Source organism: Lissotriton helveticus, chromosome 3_2 (genome assembly GCF_964261635.1).
Source record: "Lissotriton helveticus chromosome 3_2, aLisHel1.1, whole genome shotgun sequence".
Lineage (NCBI taxonomy): Eukaryota > Metazoa > Chordata > Amphibia > Caudata > Salamandridae > Lissotriton > Lissotriton helveticus.
This window is the reverse complement of record NC_136062.1, coordinates 406,333,573-406,354,295: the sequence shown is the minus strand read 5'-3', so window position 1 is coordinate 406,354,295 and position 20,723 is coordinate 406,333,573. Positions and strand designations below refer to the sequence as shown.

Genomic DNA, 20,723 nt, shown 5'->3' with positions numbered 1-20,723 from the left:
ACCACTGCCTCAAATTAAGCCCTGTTATAAGGTATTTGTATGAAGCATACACAGCTGGAAGGCACTGGTGTGCTGTTAGGGTGAGAGGGAAAGATGCAGTCAACAAATTATTGGAGGGACAGTACAGTTCTGAGTAATATGTTGTAAATGCGAGTGTGAAAAGATAAAATGGCTATACAAATTTTATTTGTGCATTATGAATATGCCATAGAAGGATTCATTTGAAACTTCTTGTTTCTAGTGGTAGGCCCTTCAGTTGTTGAGTGTGGGGGAGATAAGTAAGGGGGAGGTTAGTAAGGGGTAGGTTAGTAAGGATGAGGTGATTTGTCCACTTCCTGGAATTCTACTGATCCCTTGGGATAGTGTGAGACTACAACGCACCACAAAATCAAAATGACAGTTTGGCTTAAATAAATCAAGAGCAGGAGGCCGCTCTTTCACTTTTTTGGCCCCAAAACTATGGGATTCTCTTCCTGTACGTATTAGGAGGATAACCTCAGAGTCCACCTACAAGGCCTTCTGAGAGACACATCTCTTCAAAGAGATCTGATGGGGCCTGCTCTGTATAGACCCTGAGAGTACTCGTCTCTTGCTTCTCGCTACAACTCGGCGCTGCTCATTTATTCATTCATGTGTACTCGCAAACATTTTCCCTGGAGCCAAATAGTACTGTCTGGGATTGCCCGAGGGTGGTATCTATGCTGTGACAAGCCTCCACAACCCCCCCCCCCCCTCTCCCCCACTCTTTTTTTTTTATTTTTTATTTTAAAAAGACCATTAGCACTATATGAGAAAGGTGCATTAGTGGTATATAAAAAAAGTACATTTCGGTCAATTTTTATTTATCCATGCAAGCGTGTACCGTTAAAATGACGCAACAGCCATGTCATAGCACCAATTTTCATTATATTATTTTCAGCCATGCTGCATAGCCGCTGCTGCTATACACCATGGCTAAAAGTTATTGCTAATGCCGATGGATTTCATAGATGAGACCTATTGGCTTTGTGAATGCTTGTTCAGTGAAGCTGTCTGTATTAATGATATATTCTACTACATGTAGGTTATAGACCGTATTTTAGCTACAGAATATCTTCCTTTTAGCGGCCTGACGAACTGCATCTCCACACTCACTAACCGTGCTACATCATCACATATAAGCAGGGCTGCCTTGCAAAAATTAAGAGGTAGACTGGCTGTAGAAACAAAGCCCATTAGCAAAATTTCACAAAAACATATCCTGTAGCATTGTTTTTTTGTCTTTCTCATTGTAGGCGTTGTTCATGCAGTCATTTCAGCTTGCTCTATGAGTAGGTCAGTTTTGCTCTTAAAATAGGCTACCCCCACTGAAGAAAGCAAGTTCAGATTCACAAAACAATGTTGCTCGGATAACATAAGCACCTCAAAAAAGGGTACAAAAGCAGGGTTCCCTGCTACAAATCTCTGCTTACCGGGCAGCCCAAGACAAAGATCTGCGGGTGCAAGGGCAGGTACAACAGCCCCAGAGGAAGATCTGCGGGCCGCAAGGGAAAGTGAACCAACCCCAGAGAAAGAGCTGCGGCCCGCAAGGGAAGGTGGACCAACCCCAGAGAAAGAGCTGCGGGCCTCAAGGGAGGGAGGACCAACCCCAGAGGAAGAGATGCCGGCTGCAAGGGAAGGTGAACCAGCTCCAGAGGAAGATCTGTGGCCCGCAAGCCCAGAGGAAGAGCTGTGGGCCACAAGGGAAGGTGGACCGGCCTCAAAGGAAGATCTGCAGGCCTCAAGGGAAAGTGGGCTTGCCCCAGAGTAAGAATTGCGGGCCACAAGGGAAGGTGGACTAGCCCCAGAGGAAGAGCTGCTGGCCTCAAGGGAAAACAGACCAACCACAGAGAAAGATCTGCGGCCCGCAAGGGAAGGTGGACCAACCCCAGAGAAAGAGCTGCGGCCCGCAAGGGAAGGTGGACCAACCCCAGAGGAAGAGCTGCGGGCCTCAAGGGAGGGAGGACCAAACCCAGAGGAAGAGATGCCGGCTGCAAGGGAAGGTGGACCAGCTCCAGAGGAAGATCTGCGGCCCGCAAGGGAAAGTGGACTAGCCCCAGAGGAAGAGCCGTGGGCCACAAGGGAAGGTGGGCTAGCTCCAGAGGAAGACCTGTGGGCCACAAGTGAAAATGGACTGGCCGCAGAGGAAGATCTGCAGGCCGCAAGGGAAGGTGGATCCACCCCAGAGGAAGATCTGCGTGCCGCAAGCGAGGGTGAAGCAACCACAGACGAAGATCTGCGGGCAACAAGGGTAGGCGGACGAGCCCCAGAGGAAGAGCTGAGGGACGCAAGGGAAGGTGGACCAGCCCCAGAGGATGAGTGGAGAGTCGCAAGGGAAGGTGGACCAGCCCCAGAGGAAGAGATGCAGGCCGCAAGGGAAGGTAGACCAATCGCAGAGGAAGAGCAGTGGCCCATAACGGAAGGTGGACCGACCTCAGATAATGATCTGCAGGTCGCAAGAGAAGGCAGACAAGCCCCAGAGATAACTCTGAGGGCCGCAAGGGTAGGTGTACAAGCCCCGGAGGAAGAGCTGCGAGCCACAGGGTAAGGTGGGCCGGCCTCAGAGAATGATCTGCAGGCCGCAATGTAGGGTGGACCAGCCCCAGAGGTAGCCCTAAGGGCCGCAAGGGAAGGTGTAGAGGGCTTCCATAGGCCTGTGGGTCGTACTTTGAGTACCATTGGCTTAGATTAATTATTGTTCATACAGTGGAGCGCTATGTTTAATATTGCTGCGCTGAGTGGATGATTAAAAAAGAACTCAGTGTCAAGGATAGCATTTGCTCACATGCAAAAAAAAAAGACCTGCTGTAGGAAGGTGGCTACCTGACTATGGTTACCCCAGATTTTTTGCCTTGTGTTTAGCTGGTTTTTGACTTAGTTGGATATGGTTCCCTGCTAATCAGGGCCCCAGGCCATCTGCTCTCTCTGTAAAATGGATTCCATGTACCCTAGTTACATACCACAATTGGAAATGGACTCCTTGTCAGCCCCTGTACCATGCACTGTAGGTGCCCAGGGCATAGGTGCCACCAAGGCCTACCAGGGGCTGCAGCATATCTTTGCCACCCCTGGCTGGGTCTTAAATTGACACAACTGGCTGATCACTCAGCTGGGGTAAGGTGGTGTAAACACCCCTTGCTTAGATATAGTATACCTATATCTAAACCTATATCTGGACACATATAAACCTGTGAGCCACTCCTATGGAAGGCCTCATCAATCCTGGAGGCAGAGTGCGTGGTTTAATGTGAGATGGAGCTCTAGCATGAGCTGAGCCTGTCTGCAGCCGTCGGGAACAAATCCCTAAGCTGTTTCAGGATAATGCCATACCATATACTCTTAAGTGCATTATAATCCTCGCGGTTATATAGCAACTTTGGTTTGGCTTTATCAAAACATGTCGTGTAAGGTGTCATACGATTTGGAATACTATCCCCTCGCCAGTTCTGGCGACGGGGATAGCATTCCACCCCTCTAGAGGGGTAAGACATGTTACTTTACTTAAATGCGGTTAATTTCTAAAAGGACCTAGGATCCACAAAATGGATGCTTCTGCCACAGACACAAGTCTGACCCCCTGAAGCTGACCGAAACTCAGCCAAGGGGGCCTGGACAAAGGGTTTCCTGTCGCAGGGAGGTGTCACACCCCCCCAGACAGGAGATAGTGGATTGTAGCAGGGAGGTTTGAAAGAAACCAGACACTGCTTGGTGCGCACAAGGCTGCCCCTTGCATAATCCGGCCAAACCGGTTCTGGGGCACTCTAGCCCCCGACCCAGCGCGGCCTGGATCAAAGGAAAGGGGTGTAACCACCCCCTTCCTGGGTCCCACCCATAGGAGGGGACCTAGCAGGTAATCCAGCCCCCTAAATTAGTATAAGACTGGGAGCAGTGCCAAAGCACTTCAGAGTATCCTGATGAAACATAAGAAACGAAACTCTGGACCCTTCGACATCCTACTCAACGTAGAAGACTGAAGAATCTCCCTTGTGGTCAAGGAGTGACCACCCTGTGCAAATTAGGCACCATCCAGCCCTCGACGTCTGCTTTGTTCCAGTTCCCGCCGGAACTCGAGCGACAGAGATCGACGAGATCAAGCTTGCCTGCCTTCTAACAGCCCGATCCACAGTCCCTGCAGAGCTGAGACCCGTGGAGGCGACCGGAAGCGTGGGGCACGCCATCTTGAAAAGACCACGAGACGCTGACCGTGCAGCCCACAAGTAACCCTCGAAGCTGTACACCGGGGTTTGAGAAGCCCCAACCCTGAGCCACTCTTGCACCGAAGTTCAGCCCTCCACACTCGACGAGTGCTGCGTGGGGCCCTTCTGCTTCTTTTGGCTCAACGCGTTGGCCCGGTCACTTGCCAGCCGGCTTGTGGCCCCTGTGCCGACGAAACTTGAAAAACGACTTGCGATTCTGGTTGCTCCAGATTTGCACCAGCTCCCCTGAAAAGGAGCCCCCACTCTGACCCTCCTGGTCCGAGTGAGAAGCAATCTTCCGGTTCCGCGTGGATTGCTTTTGCCAAGTGTTGTTTGCTCCAATCTTGAAGCCGACGGCGCCGACGGCGAGAGCCTGCGTGGGACAGATCGTGACCTGCTACTGGACTTCGTAGATGCCCCAGAGCCCCCGTGACAGCGTAGAGAAGCTCCTCGACAACCACCTGATTGCGCCCGACATTGCCTGGTTCCGTCCTGGTTCCACCCTCGTCACTGCTGAGTGACCCAGACTCTGTCCCCTCTGCTTTCAGGTACTTTTCGACTGCGATCCACTCTTGGATCCCACCGGACACTTTTCCTTCACAGCGCCTGCAGCCTCTTCAGCTCCAAGCACCAAGAATCAGCTTGACGAATCCCGACACTACTTCGACCCTGTGCACCCGCTTCCTGTGGGTGAGGTAACATTGCAACGCCGGTGTTCCCACACTGGTACACACCTCTAGGGTCTGTGTCTTTAGTTTTGTCCCTCTAGGTTCAGCGGAAGTGTCCTTAAACTCTATTTGTGTAACTTTTACGCACCATTGACTAACATTGGTGCATGCGTGCGCTTTCAGCGCTGCACCCGAATCCCGCGGGCTTTTCCCGACTTCAGCATTGCTTGTCCCTACTGCTCCCAGCGATTCCCTAGGCCCTAGGCCTAACCACTGTTCGATTGGTATCTCTTATACCACTTATTTAGTATATGGTCTGAGTGGCACCTCGCCCTCATCCATATTTGTGCAACTTTGTATGTTATACTGTGCTTTTGATTTAACGCTTGTGCCCCTTTATTCATAAAGAGTACTGGGGATTATTGTGAGTAATAAATACATATATTTTTATAATATATACTTGTGTGGTGTCCTTTCATTTGATATTACAGGACTGTGATTGGTAAAACAGCTCGCTTAACACGACCTCTTGAGTTAAGCCTTTAAGGCTGCTTAGCCTATGCTACCCTTAAGATAGCTTGTCTATAAGGTTGACTTACAACCAGACACCATAAGGGGATATTTGGACTGATACAAGGTGGTTCCAGAATTGGAAACATCATATATCAGGCCAACTTCTCACACCTGCTTTGTCTTACATTCAGCCCTGCACTATAGTGCGAGGGCAAGTCTGTACTCTTTAGCGTGGGATTTGTACTCCAAGTTCACTTTACAGTACAAACTGGAGAACCCTGGACAAGGATGATCTATGTAAGATAGGTGATTTCATGTAAATCACACCTGTTACACGCAGGTGTATCAAATGTTGTATAGAGTGACCATTTTTTGTCTGGTTTCACTTGAGAAGAGTAGGTTATCTGGCTTTCAGAAAATCCAAGGGGTATTTGATCTCGTCTGTCCCAGACACTACATTTTTGCATATGATAACAGAGGATCTTCGCATTACAACATAAACTGGTTTTGATGTGTGGTGGTCAACGTTTGCTGCTAAATACCTTATGTATAACACACCTGGTTCTCATTTTAAACTTCCAGGTCTATATCAACGTGATGTGATGACTTTGGGCAAAATTTAAGCCCTATAAAGTTGCAAAAAAAGGTGGCTGTTACTGACTAAAAAAAGAAACTGAAAATGCACCTAGGTTTGTTGGTTTTCTTTTCCCCCTATCTCCGCTTCTACATTCTGTTTGTGCGTGGCATTTATATAGCCGAAACCTAGCCAAAATGCAGTGGAATACTGTACAGAGTACAAGGCAAGGTCATCATTAACACGTAATTGGGATGGTAGGTAACTGCGTCACGATGTAATGTTCTTTAAAGAGGTGTGCCTTCAGCTCTTTCCTACATTTTTGCAGGGTTTGGGATGTCCTCGTGGATAAAGAGCTGTCGTCACAGATCCTGGGTGGATAGATGGAGAAGGCCTAATGTCTGTTGTTTCCTAGTCTCCAGCCTGCTGGTGCCCTGGCTGTGGGTGTGCCGAGACCCACAAGAGATATTATGATTGTAGGCCGGAAAAGTGGGGTTTATGGTTGCAATGGCTTTAAATGCAGCTGGTTTTGAGGATTGGGGGGTGGGGGGTTGCAATGGCAGCCTCTGGAGTTCCATCAGGGTGAAGGATTGCTTTGCTGTTGTTTGAGAAAGGTCATTGGAAGTCATTTGGACCTTGACAAATGGCTTTACAGCCTTGCTACTAACCCAGGTTACAAAATGACTCCATCTCATGAAGTGTGCAGTGCTTCGGCCTTTGCTTTTTACTTTACAATTTTACCATGCTGATAGTTGCAATTCAGAATTCCAACAACGAAACCAAATGAACTGCAGAATCAGAATCCAATTGTTTGTGCTTTCTTAGCCTTGATGTTATTTATGTTCAAAGTACTACTTTTTCTGAATGTGCCTCATTTTGTTTGCTTTGTGGCAATCTCGAATTTCTGCCATTGTGTGAAAATTCTGCTCTGTTTTATTATATTAAAAATACAAACTTTAATGGGAAATTGTTCTGTGGAGCAGTTTCTCCCACCTCTCTGGATCTTGGAGGGACAATCCGTAACAAACTTTGAAAATGGTGGGTTAAAGCTACATATTGTAATTCCTGTACTTTGCTGTATGTTACATGTCCTTCAAGTTATGTTTTTTACCTTCAATAGATTTGAGTTGACCAATAGGAAACGTAGGAGACTTTCTCACATACCACAGTCTCTAAATGCCTCAGTCTGATATGTGGCTGACTCTATCCCAGCCCCTTCGTCCTTGCATAGGAATGTGTTGGAACCCCCCCATTTTCTCCTAGGCCAGTGTTGTCCTCTTTATTGATGCAATAAAGTAACTACATCGTGTCTGTGCTTAATGGCAGTAAAACTGGTGTACGTATGAGTCACTTGCGAAGAAGTGCTTTTACTGCGCGTCACACTTAATGTAGCCATTTTTTGAGAATCTTTTGTGTTCGCCTCCATTCCTAGGCCTCCTCCAAGGATGTGGTCAGAAAGCTGTGTAGCGACTGCTTTGCAACACCCACCATTGGCTCCTCCAGATTGATCGACAGCACTTGTTCCAGCCTCTCTGCTACGCCTGAGGAGGCTGAGAAGGTAAGTATGAGGCGCTCCAGTGTATGCTTTATAAGACCCTTCCTGTAATGTACTTTTGACAAGATATGATGCATATTGTTGCAATCTCAATGGGGGATGTCCTGTCTGGGTGGGTAGAAGCTCAGTCAGTGAAAATATTGAAAAAACAGGATCACAAAAATAGGTATGACCGGAAATGGGGTACTGTGTGACGTCAGTAGAGGTGTGTACTAATCTATAATGGTACATTCCTTCCCTCTCTATCCACCCTCTTCCTTCTTATTGTTATGGTCCACATTCTGATTGGAACCTTCTGCTGAAGCTGACCTGAGAGGGTTGTTGTAGCGCTACTTGAACGGTCTTATATGAAGAAGACTCTCTGCCAAGTAATAAACATCAGTAACTTAACTTTCTCGTGTAGAGTTTTTCTAACATATATATATTTGTACTTTTCCTCAAGGTGAAACAGTATGTTCTGCTCCTCCTGATTTGTAAAAAAAAAAAAAAAAGGAAAAAAAAATCCTAAGCTATAATTTATCTCCATATAGAAACATTAATTCCCCCATAGACATTGACTGCCGCCCCTCACTACCAAGGGTCTGTCGTGTCCGCATCATTCTGTAACAACCTTTATGAGCAATGAAACATACATTTACAACTCGGATGTAGTTCTAAACACATGATTGAATAATTGTAGACCTTGTCCCCACATTTCTGAAGGAATACATGAATAGAGGTTTGTTCGACATAGATATAGAAAGAATAGTTTAGAGCAGACTTTTTAGCATTCACACTACATTAATGTATTTACAATGAGTCTATACTAAATTCATATACAGTGAGTAATTATCCTTAGAGTTTGGCATGCGTACCCCCCTCCTGGAACGACGTTGGACACCCTTCTTTGTACAATTTTATTTTAAACTCCAAGTTACCAGTGAATATATTTTATGTCTACATTGTATGTGGTTGTGCATCATAAAGTCGGACTCAAAACAATTTCTATCTCCTATAGATGATTTTATTGGGAAATAGTTCTCGTTGATAGTCAAACAAAATAGTTCACTATTGTGAGAAGTTGGCCTGATGTTCAGTGCTCACTATTCTAGTGATCACTATATATCAGTCCAAACAACCCTTATTGATGATTGGTTGTAAGTCAACCTTATAGACCAGCTATCCTAGTAGCATGGATACGAGCAGTCTAAGGCTAAGACTCTAGAGGGCGTGTTAAGCCAGCTGTTTTACCATCACATTACCCCTTGAACACCCAGTGAAAGGACACCACACAAGTGTTATGAAAATAAACAGTGTATTTATTAGAATCACAACAACCCTGTACTCTTTATGAGGACAGGGTGCTAGGCACACAACAAAACTCTTACGAAAATACTTAAGTTAGCACAGTATATACAAATGCCCGAGGGGCACGAAAAACCATATACTTTAAAAGTGGAATGCGAAATTACTAGCAGGTAAGTACAGTACTAATAGGCTTTGGAATCGCTAGGACTTAACTAGGGAATCGTTAGATTACTTCTAGGAGACCTAGGGGACTCGGGTGCAGAGTGTGCACCCTCACGCGGGATGCGGGACAAAGTCTATGGAAGCTAGTAAAGGCAAAGTTAGTGTTCACGGGCGAACCCGACCTGGTAGGAAGAAAACGACAGTGGATCCTGACCCTAGGATAGTGAGGCTATGCTGGGACACCGAAGTGCCGAAGTTACCTAGCCCAGGGGCTGCAGCTGCATAGGTCTGAAAAGACGTCGGGGATCTCGTTGCCGGACCAGGAGCCTGGAAGAAGGAAGTTGCTGGCAGGCGACCAGTGAAGGAAAGTTCGTTGGATCCAAGCCTGGATCAAGGAAGAAGAAACCTGAAAGCAGAGGGGACCAAGTTCTTGAATCACTAGCCAGTGATTAAGTGGGCACCAGGATGGCACCGGGCGAAGTCACCTCGACTAGGTGAGTGGGCGACGCTGGCTCTGCAGATCTCACGGACCAGGAGGCGTTGTCGGCGACCAGGATGGAGAGGCGAGCTGTCCCACGATGGATGAAGCTGTCGGCGTCGAAGTTACCCAGGATTGGGCAACAAGCCTTGGCTAATTCAAGCCCACGCGGTGGACTCAAAATGGCGTCTTGAGTGGACCAGGAGGGTCCGGGGTGCTCCTCTTTTGGAAGGGAGCAAGGGCCAGCCTGGAGCAACCAGACCAGCAGCAGAAATGTCGTCGGGCGTCGTTCAGAAGGCCACAAGCCAGCGGGCTAGTAGCCAAACAACGCGGTGAGCAGCAAAAAGCAGAAGGGCCCCACACAGATCGTGGAGATGCTGGGAGGCTGCACTTCGGTGCTGGAGCTGCTCAGGGTCGGGGCTTCTCGGACCCCAAAGCACTCACCAGGAAATTACTCGGCGGGCTTGCTGGAAAGAAGTCGTGCAGTCTTGAAGATGGCCGGTCCCTCGAGGTCTCGTCACACCCACGAATCTCAGCGTGACTGATGATGTAGGTAGAGGTCAGAGGTGCCAGGGAAGCCGGTTCTCGTCGAGCTGGGCAGTCTTGATCCGGAGGAGAGACTTGCAGCAGACCGCAGTGTTCTTAAGATGGTGCCTGCGGATGCAGGGTGACTACTCCTTAGTCACAAGGGAGAAATCTTAGGAAGAAGTCTTGAGTTCCTTTCGTGGAAAGTAGTTTCAGGATTCAAAGATGATCTGATTTGGAAGGGGGCCAGTTCCTACCTTTATCCTGTAAAAAGGGGCTGGCACGCGACTAAGTCCTGCCCTAGGGGTGGGACTAGGAGGGGGGTGGTTACACCCACTTCCTTGGCGGGCTTTTCCCCAGCACAGGGTCTGGAGTGACCCTGGAACTGGTTCCAGCCAGCCTATGCACAGTGAGCACCGGGGTGCCACGTGCAGTCACCTTCCTCTAAAGCCCTGCCTACCTACAATACACAAAACCCTGTCTGGGACGGTGCTGGCACCGCCCCTGGCAGGAAACCCTTTGTCCTTATCTCCTGCTCTGGGAGGACTCCCAGCAGCAGGAGGGCAGACTTGTGTCTCGGTGGCAGCATCCATTTTGTGGAGCTGAGGCTCTGTTTGACTTTAACCGGGGTTAGGGGTTACATACATGTCGTGTCCCTCTAGAAGGGTGGAATGCTAACCCCGTCGCCAGAATTGGCGAGGGGTTAGTATTCCAATTCGTATGACACCTTACTCGACATGTTTTGATAAAGCGATACCAGAGTTGGCATATAACCGCGAGGATTATAATGCACTTAAGAGTATATGGTATGCGATATCATGGAAACGGCTAAGGGATGGATCCCGAAAGCCGCAGACAGGCTCAGCTCATGCCAGAGCACCATCTCACACGATTCCAAGCACTCTGCCTTCAGGATTGTTAAGGCCTGCCATAGGAGTGACTGATAGGAGATCTGTGTGTCCATTTTTAGGGTTAGATATAGGTATACTATATCTAAAGCAAAGGGTGATTACACCACCTTGCCCCAGCTGTCGTGCAGCCAGTTGTGTCAGTTTAGTTAGTCAGCCCAGGGGTGGCATAATACATGCTTCAGCCCCTGGGAGACTTCTGGGTACACCTCAGCCCTGGGTACAGGGACTTGGAGAGGGTCCAGTGCCAATTCAGTACCTGAGTACAATTTGGATAGAGAGAACAGCTAGGCTGTGGGTCTGATTAGCAGGCCCACAGCCAGGGAAAGTCGTAAACCAGTGCAGCAAAAAGCAAAAAATCTGGGTGATCATAGGATTGCAGACCCTACTCTCCTACATGACCCCCCCCCAAACTTTGGGGCAATAAACTAACCTTGACCAGGTGAGTCTTCTTGCTCTAAGTGGAAATACCTGGAGAGCCCATCAGCATTGCTGTGATCAGTACCAGGTCTATGCTCCACTGTAAAATCCATCCCCTGTAGGGAAATGGACCACCTAAGCAGTTTGGGGTTTTCACCCTTCATCTGATTTAGCCACAAGAGGGGCTTATGGTCTGTCTGAATGGTGAAGTGAGTGCCAAACAAGTAGGCCCTCAGCTTCTTCAGGGCCCAGACCACAGCAAAGGCCTCCCTCTCAATAGCTGACCAATTTTTCTCTCTGGGTGTCAACCTCCTACTAATGAAAGCAATAGGCTGATCATTACCATCAAAATTCAGTTGAGACAGAACAGCCCCCACACCCAACTCAGAAGCATCTGTTTGGACAATGAATGGCTTGGAGTAATCTGGACTCTTTAGGATAGGTGCTGTGCACATGGCCTGCTTTAGGTCATCGAATGCTTTCTGACAGCTTGCTGTCCACTGAACTTTCTTTGGCATCTTTTTGCTTGTCAGGTCATTAAGAGGGGTCACTATGGACCCATAATTTCTGACAAACTTCCTATAGTACCCAGTCAGGCCCAAGAAAGCTCGAACCTGAGTCTGGGTGATGGGAGGAGTCCAGTCCTTGATGGCCTGTATCTTACTCTCCAGTGGCTGAACCTGGCCTCCACCCACAAGGTGGCCCAGGTATACAACCTGTGTCTGCCCTATCTGGCACTTTGTGGCCTTGATAGTGAGGCCTGCCTTTTGCAGGGCCTCTAACACTTTCCTCAGGTGGACCAGGTGATCCTCCCAGGTGGAGCTAAAGACAGCAATATCGTCTAGATATGCTGCACAGAAGTCATCCAGCCCAGTGAGGACTTGATTCACCAACCTTTGGAAGGTGGCAGGGGCATTTTTCAGTCCAAAGGGCATTACCACAAATTGATAATGCCCTCCAGGGGTAGAAAATGCTGTCTTGGGTTTGGCCTCCTCCGCTAACCTGATTTGCCAATACCCAGCTGTCAAATCAAATGTACTTAAGAAGTTGGCAGAAGCCAATTTATCTATAAGTTCATCTGCTCTTGGTATTGGGTGGGCATCAGTCTTAGTGACTGCATTGAGGCCTCTGTAGTCTACGCAAAACCTCATCTCTCTCTTACCACCCTGGGTGTGAGGCTTTGGCTCTAGAACTACTGGGCTAGCCCAAGGGCTATCTGAGGGCTCAATGACTCCCAGCTCCAACATTTTCTGCACTTCAATAACATGATCAGGCTGTCTGTAGATTTTACTCTTGACAGGCAGACTGTCTCCAGTGTCAACATCATGGGTACACCAATCAGTTTGGCTGGGTGTCAGAGAGAACATATGTCTGTAGGATTGCAGAACTTGCCTGCAATCCTGTTGCTGATGTTCAGTGAGGCTGCCACAAAAGACAACACCATCAACTGATCCATCATCAGGATTCTGAGTGAGCAGGTCTGGGAGAGGGTCACTCTCTTCCTCCTGTCCCTCATCTGTGGCCATGAGCAAGCTCATGTCCTTCCTGTCAACATATGCCTTGAGCCTGTTAACATGGAGCACTCTGAGAGGGCTCCTGGGAGTTCCAAGGTCCACCAAGTAGGTAACCTCTCCCTTTTGCTCAATGATGGTGTGGGGCCCAGACCATTTGTCTTTCAGAGCTGCTGGGGCCACTGGCTCCAGCACCCACACCTTCTGTCCTGGCTGGTACACAGTCAGAACAGCCTTTTGGTCATGCCAAGCTTTTTGAAGTTCCTGGCTGGCCTCAAGGTTTTTAGATGCCTTTTCCATGTACTCAGCCATCCTGGAGCGGAGACCAAGTACATAGTCCACTATGTTGGTTGCAGGCTTTTTGAGAGGTCTCTCCCATCCTTCCTTCACCAAACACAGGGGTCCTCTTACAGGATGCCCATACAGAAGCTCAAAAGGGCTGTAGCCAACCCCCTTCTGTGGGACCTCTCTGTAAGCAAACAAGAGGCAGGGGATCAGGACATCCCATCTTCTCCTAAGAGTTTCAGGTAGTCCATGAATCATCCCTTTGAGGGTCCTGTTGAATCTCTCAACAAGCCCATTGCATTGTGGATGATAGGGTGTGGTGAACTTGTAGTTCACACCACACTCTTTCCACATGGCAGTCAGATATCCTGACATGAAGTTTGTACCTCTGTCAGAAACGACCTCCTTTGGAAAACCCACTCTGGAGAACACTCCAACTAGGGCTCTTGCCACCACAGGAGCTGTGGTGGTCCTCAGGGGAATAGCTTCAGGATACCTGGTGGCATGGTCCACCACCACCAGTATAAACTTGTGCCCTGATGCTGTCTGGGGTTCCATTGGACCAACAATGTCAATCCCAACTCTTTCAAAGGGAACCCCCACCACAGGTAGTGGTATGAGGGGGGCCTTTGTTGTGCCACCTGACTTACCACTGGCTTGGCAAGTGACACAGGAGCGACAAAACTCCTTGGTATTCTCATTCATATGGGGCCAGTGAAAGTGTGAGACAAGCCTGTCCCAAGTCTTTGTCTGACCTAAATGACCTGCAAGGGGAATCTCATGGGCCAAGGTGAGAAGGAAACCTCTCAGAGACAAGGGGATGACCAGCCCCAGGCTTGGGGTCTCTTGACTCAGAGTACAGGAGTCCATCTTCCCAGTATACCCTGTGGGCACCTGTGGCATTCCCTGCAGCCTCAGCAGCAGCCTGCTGTCTGAGGGGTTCAAGGGAAGGGCAGCTCAACTGTTCCTTCCCCAGGTCGGCTCTGGAGGGTCCCCCTGAGCCCAGAAACTCAACTTGATCAAGTTCAAGCTCTTTAGGCTCAGTTTCCCTCAGCTCTCTCAGATCAGCCTCCTCAGAGACTTGATCCTCAACCTGGGGTAAGGGGGAAGGCAAAGCCTTACCCTTACTGCTCTTCTTCTTGGAAGGTGTCTGGTCCATCATTTCAGGATCCAGCACCTGTTCAGTGGGGCATTTTCTGGCCTGTGACCTAGTCACAGCAAGCACATGTGCTGGCAAGCCTAACATTTCCATGTGAGTCCTCTGCTCCACTTCTGACCATTGTGATGACTCCAAATCATTGCCCAACAAACAATCAACTGGGAGGTCTGAACTGACTACAACTTTCTTTTGTCCCTTCACTCCACCCCAGGAGAAAGCCACAATTGCCACACTATGACTAGTAGTGACATTGCTGGCATTGGTCACCAGGAAATCAGTACCTGGCATGATCTGTCCAGGGTCCACAAAGTTAGGTGTCACCATGGTGACACTGGCACAAGTGTCCCTATAGGCCTGAGCCATTTTGCCATTTATCAAAGGTGTCTGCCTGTATTTGCCCAAAGTATTGGGACTTATTTCAGGGGACATATCCATATCCCCTGTACAGACAAGGACAGCCTGAGTGAGTGTGCCAACTAAGTTGTCAGACCCCTCAGTACCCAAGGTTAACCCAACTAATGCCTTGGGAGGTACACTACCACTACTGACTGTACTAGGGGGTGCAGTTGCCTTAGGGGCTGTAGTGGCAGGAGTTTGTCCTCCTCTTTTGGTGCACTCACTAAACCAGTGAGATTTACTTTTACAGTACTGGCACCACCTTTTTGACTGGCCTTCTTGAGTCTTCTTCTTCTGGGAAGCCTGACCCCCACCCTCTTTGGTTTGTTGGGGACCTGGCGAAGACTTCTGGTCATTTTGCTCATTCTTAACATTACCCTTCTGGTCTGCTTTCTTCTGACCACCCTGGTTCTGGTTCTGGTTCTGCTTGATCCTTGTCCTGACCCATTTGTCTGCCTTCTTTCCCAATTCTTGGGGAGAGGTCAGATCTGAATCAACAAGGTGCTGGTGCAACAACTGGTTCTGACAATTGTTTAAAATTTGTTCTCTCATCATTAGATTATACAATCCTGTGTAATCTGTAACCTTGCTACCCAGCAACCAGCCCTCCAAAGCCTTAGTGGCACAATCCACAAAGTCAGACCAGTCCTGAGACTGAGTTTTCTGGGTATCTCTGAACAGCAACCTGTACTGCTCAGTGGTTAAACCAAACCCATCAACCAGTGTATTCTTCAGGACCTGGTAATTGTTAGCATCCTCTACTCTTGTAGTGAGGAGCTTATCTCTACCTTTACCATCAAAGGAGAGCCACAGTATAGCTGCCCACTGACTATGGGGAATGCACTGCACAGTGCAGGCCCTCTCCAGAGCAGCCATCCATTTCTGGATATCATCCCCTTGCTTAAAGGGGGGCACTATTTTAGTCAGGTGTTTAGTATCTAAACCCTTCTCTCTATCTCTTGGGAGATTGCTGCCACCAGTGGGTGCTAGCCCACTCATCTGCTGCTCTCTAGCAAAGGCAAGCTTCTCTTTGGCCAGGGCAAGTTCTTCCCTTTCAATCCTCAGTTCAGCTTGTCTCATTCTAGCTTCATGCTCTTTTCTCTGAGGGGAAGTAAATCTCCTCTGTGGAGGATTCCTTCTCCCCTGAGAAGAGGCATTAGAGTGCAGAGATCTATTGGAGTCCCTAGAAAGAGATCTATCTCTCCTAACTCCAAGGTTAGGCCCACTTCGGGTCAGTACTGGGGGTCCCCCAGATCCTAGCCCAAGTAAGTCTAAGTTGGTCCTAGTTAGCCTTCTGACTACCTCAAGACCTTTGTCTACCTCATCCCCAGAGAGTTCCTCTTGATCCTCCTCCTCAACTGCAGTAGCAATGTTGGGGAGATCTGGATCCCCAGAGGTTCCCTCTAAGGCTGGCATGTTCTCATGTAACTGAGAAAGCTTTCTGGCATCATATGTCTCTAAGAGACCTATCAGAAAGGGAATGGTGGGGTTAGACCCCTGCTTCAGTTTTCTGGAGACACAGATTTGTCTCATCTCCTGGAAACTGAGAGCTGCATATCTTGAAGTGACCTGTGGAGGGTCAACACTGACCAGGGGAGTCTCAGTAGAATCTCCCTGGGTAGACATGCTTTTCTAGTGAGGTGTAAGTGGTGCACTTACCTACACTATATGTTTGCCTACTGATCCCTTGCTAGAGTTGTAGTTTAGGGTGTGCTAGGCCCTAGGAGCTACAACAGCTGGTTCAGTAGAACTCAGAGTATTCTAAGCTAAGTTATATGTACCTTTAGTACTTATGTGATCTTTCACAAGATATTCTTAGGGCATGTGTGGTAAAACAACAGCAAGCTCAAATCCCACCGCTGCCACCAATGTGAGAAGTTGGCCTGATGTGCAGTGCTCACTATTCTAGTGATCACTATATATCAGTCCAAACAACCCTTATTGATGATTGGTTGTAAGTCAACCTTATAGACCAGCTATCCTAGTAGCATGGATACGAGCAGTCTAAGGCTAAGACTCTAGAGGGCGTGTTAAGCCAGCTGTTTTACCATCACATTACCCCTTGAACACCCAGTGAAAGGACACCACACAAGTGTTATGAAAATAAACAGTGTATTTATTAGAATCACAACAACCCTGTACTCTTTATGAGGACAGGGTGCTAGGCACACAACAAAACTCTTACGAAAATACTTAAGTTAGCACGTTATACACAAATGCCCGAGGGGCACGAAAAACCATATACTTTAAAAGTGGAATGCGAAATTACTAGCAGGTAAGTACAGTACTAATAGGCTTTGGAATCGCTAGGACTTAACTAGGGAATCGTTAGATTACTTCTAGGAGACCTAGGGGACTCGGGTGCAGAGTGTGCACTCTCACGCGGGATGCGGGACAAAGTCTATGGAAGCTAGTAAAGGCAAAGTTAGTGTTCACGGGCGAACCCGACCTGGTAGGAAGAAAACGACAGTGGATCCTGACCCTAGGATAGTGAGGCTATGCTGGGACACCGAAGTGCCGAAGTTACCTAGCCCAGGGGCTGCAGCTGCATAGGTCTGAAAAGACGTCGGGGATCTCGTTGCCGGACCAGGAGCCTGGAAGAAGGAAGTTGCTGGCAGGCGACCAGTGAAGGAAAGTTCGTTGGATCCAAGCCTGGATCAAGGAAGAAGAAACCTGAAAGCAGAGGGGACCAAGTTCTTGAATCACTAGCCAGTGATTAAGTGGGCACCAGGATGGCACCGGGCGAAGTCACCTCGACTAGGTGAGTGGGCGACGCTGGCTCTGCAGATCTCACGGACCAGGAGGCGTTGTCGGCGACCAGGATGGAGAGGCGAGCTGTCCCACGATGGATGAAGCTGTCGGCGTCGAAGTTACCCAGGATTGGGCAACAAGCCTTGGCTAATTCAAGCCCACGCGGTGGACTCAAAATGGCGTCTTGAGTGGACCAGGAGGGTCCGGGGTGCTCCTCTTTTGGAAGGGAGCAAGGGCCAGCCTGGAGCAACCAGACCAGCAGCAGAAATGTCGTCGGGCGTCGTTCAGAAGGCCACAAGCCAGCGGGCTAGTAGCCAAACAACGCGGTGAGCAGCAAAAAGCAGAAGGGCCCCACGCAGATCGTGGAGATGCTGGGAGGCTGCACTTCGGTGCTGGAGCTGCTCAGGGTCGGGGCTTCTCGGACCCCAAAGCACTCACCAGGAAATTACTCGGCGGGCTTGCTGGAAAGAAGTCGTGCAGTCTTGAAGATGGCCGGTCCCTCGAGGTCTCGTCACACCCACGAATCTCAGCGTGACTGATGATGTAGGTAGAGGTCAGAGGTGCCAGGGAAGCCGGTTCTCGTCGAGCTGGGCAGTCTTGATCCGGAGGAGAGACTTGCAGCAGACCGCAGTGTTCTTAAGATGGTGCCTGCGGATGCAGGGTGACTACTCCTTAGTCACAAGGGAGAAATCTTAGGAAGAAGTCTTGAGTTCCTTTCGTGGAAAGTAGTTTCAAAGATGATCTGATTTGGAAGGGGGCCAGTTCCTACCTTTATCCTGTAAAAAGGGGCTGGCACGCGACTAAGTCCTGCCCTAGGGGTGGGACTAGGAGGGGGGTGGTTACACCCACTTCCTTGGCGGGCTTTTCCCCAGCACAGGGTCTGGAGTGACCCTGGAACTGGTTCCAGCCAGCCTATGCACAGTGAGCACCGGGGTGCCACGTGCAGTCACCTTCCTCTAAAGCCCTGCCTACCTACAATACACAAAACCCTGTCTGGGACGGTGCTGGCACCGCCCCTGGCAGGAAACCCTTTGTCCTTATCTCCTGCTCTGGGAGGACTCCCAGCAGCAGGAGGGCAGACTTGTGTCTCGGTGGCAGCATCCATTTTGTGGAGCTGAGGCTCTGTTTGACTTTAACCGGGGTTAGGGATTACATACATGTCGTGTCCCTCTAGAAGGGTGGAATGCTAACCCCGTCGCCAGAATTGGCGAGGGGTTAGTATTCCAATTCGTATGACACCTTACTCGACATGTTTTGATAAAGCGATACCAGAGTTGGCATATAACCGCGAGGATTATAATGCACTTAAGAGTATATGGTATGCGATATCATGGAAACGGCTAAGGGATGGATCCCGAAAGCCGCAGACAGGCTCAGCTCATGCCAGAGCACCATCTCACACGATTCCAAGCACTCTGCCTTCAGGATTGTTAAGGCCTGCCATAGGAGTGACTGATAGGAGATCTGTGTGTCCATTTTTAGGGTTAGATATAGGTATACTATATCTAAAGCAAAGGGTGATTACACCACCTTGCCCCAGCTGTCGTGCAGCCAGTTGTGTCAGTTTAGTTAGTCAGCCCAGGGGTGGCATAATACATGCTTCAGCCCCTGGGAGACTTCTGGGTACACCTCAGCCCTGGGTACAGGGACTTGGAGAGGGCCCAGTGCCAATTCAGTACCTGAGTACAATTTGGATAGAGAGAACAGCTAGGCTGTGGGTCTGATTAGCAGGCCCACAGCCAGGGAAAGTCGTAAACCAGTGCAGCAAAAAGCAAAAAATCTGGGTGATCATAGGATTGCAGACCCTACTCTCCTACAACTATTAAATGTCATGGTGAGCAGAGATGTGTTCTTTCCAACCTCTTGAGCAGTTATTCTCTATTCTTTATTCTAATCCCCAACAAAACACGAACCCTTCACCCACCGACCCCCAATTTGTGGTGTCTTCCATTTGTCAAGGCCAATTAATTAACGTCTCCCCCTTTCACTTTTCTCTGGGCTAAATCTAGGAAACTCTACCTGGTTTTCGCGGGGTAGTCAGTGTTCCAGTTAGGGTACGTTAATGAGACTTCAGACTCTCAGGTTCTCTGGACATATTTGTACCCTGCAGTCTCCATCCATGCACTCCAGTACTGGTTTCCATACTTCTAATGTCACTCAGTTCTGGAAGTCTTTCAGTTTTCTAGTGGCCGCTCCTTTTTTTAAGGCTTTGGGTAGCTCAGTGCTCTACTGTTGGTATCAAAATGCTTCCCCTTCTATACTGAACACGTACTGTTGCAAAGCTCGAAGGATATGACTTTTCCTTTATTGTATAGATCAGCTTGAACCCAACAGTCACCTTCTTCTCAGGGTCTGTATGGTTTTACCACGCTAGCCGCTGCAAAATCTTCATTAGCATGAGTGGGTTTTTATAAGATATTGGATTAATATTTGGTGTGGGTGACGGCCCACCTCAAGGAATAATCACAATTCTTGACCGAGTGAACCCGGTTACTAACTGGACCAGAGCTCAACCAACTGATAGCGATGCCACTGATCCGACTAGCTTAACTTAAGAAAATGTCTAAAGTATTTATGCAGTACCACAATAGTAATACAAAACAGTAAACATCGTAAACAGAAATGGTACAGTCCAAGCCCAGTTACCACTGATCAGCTGGGCAGTTGCAGGAACGTTCCATTTGTAGCTTTTTCCATCCCTGTAGCTTGAAGAGAAAGCCTGCCTTATGACCTTTTGTAGTCCATTTCTTTGTGCTGGTGCAGTCCTTGATGGCTCCTCTCATGTCACAGAGAGCAGTTCCAGTCCTCTCCTGTTTTTCCTTGGGCCCAGCAGTGTTATGGGTGGGTACCTGGAGATGCCACATTTGTGCCCGGCACTAGCTAGTGTGTGGGAATGACTCCTGGACACCAATGGGATAAAAGTACCCAGAGCCAAACATACACACTGGGCATTTTCAAGAATGTGAACGTCTTCGGCCACACTAAGAGTGGGTGTACGAGTGTGTATGTACGTCTGTGTGTGTGTGTGTACGTGTGTGCAGACAGTGGGTACTCAGTAATTTTCATGGCAACCTGTTTCCTACCTTTCAAATGTGCCCCCAGTGTTGTATGTAAAATTCAGAGCCAAGAGTCTGGTAGGGCAAGAGTGGAGGTGTACTGCAACCAGACAGTGCATACACACACATTTTCACGGAAGACTGTTTTCTTGCAATCAAGTGCACCTCCAGTGTCCTTTGTAAACCTGGCAGACCAGTCAAGTAGGATTTGCCACTCCAACAGGATTTGCCACTGTAATGTCAAAAAGGATAATCATAGTC

The 20,723-nt window shown here is 48.7% G+C and overlaps 1 protein-coding gene across 1 annotated transcript in view; it reads left to right on the top strand.

Annotated features, from left to right (window-relative positions):
• COMMD9 (COMM domain containing 9) overlaps nucleotides 1-20,723 on the top strand; it is a 39,395-nt gene that overhangs the window by 2,877 nt on the left and 15,795 nt on the right. Inside the window, exon 2 of the mRNA XM_078684679.1 lies at nucleotides 7,402-7,527. Within this exon, the coding sequence (XP_078540805.1) occupies nucleotides 7,402-7,527 (126 nt within the window). The remainder of the gene's footprint in view (nucleotides 1-7,401; nucleotides 7,528-20,723) is intronic.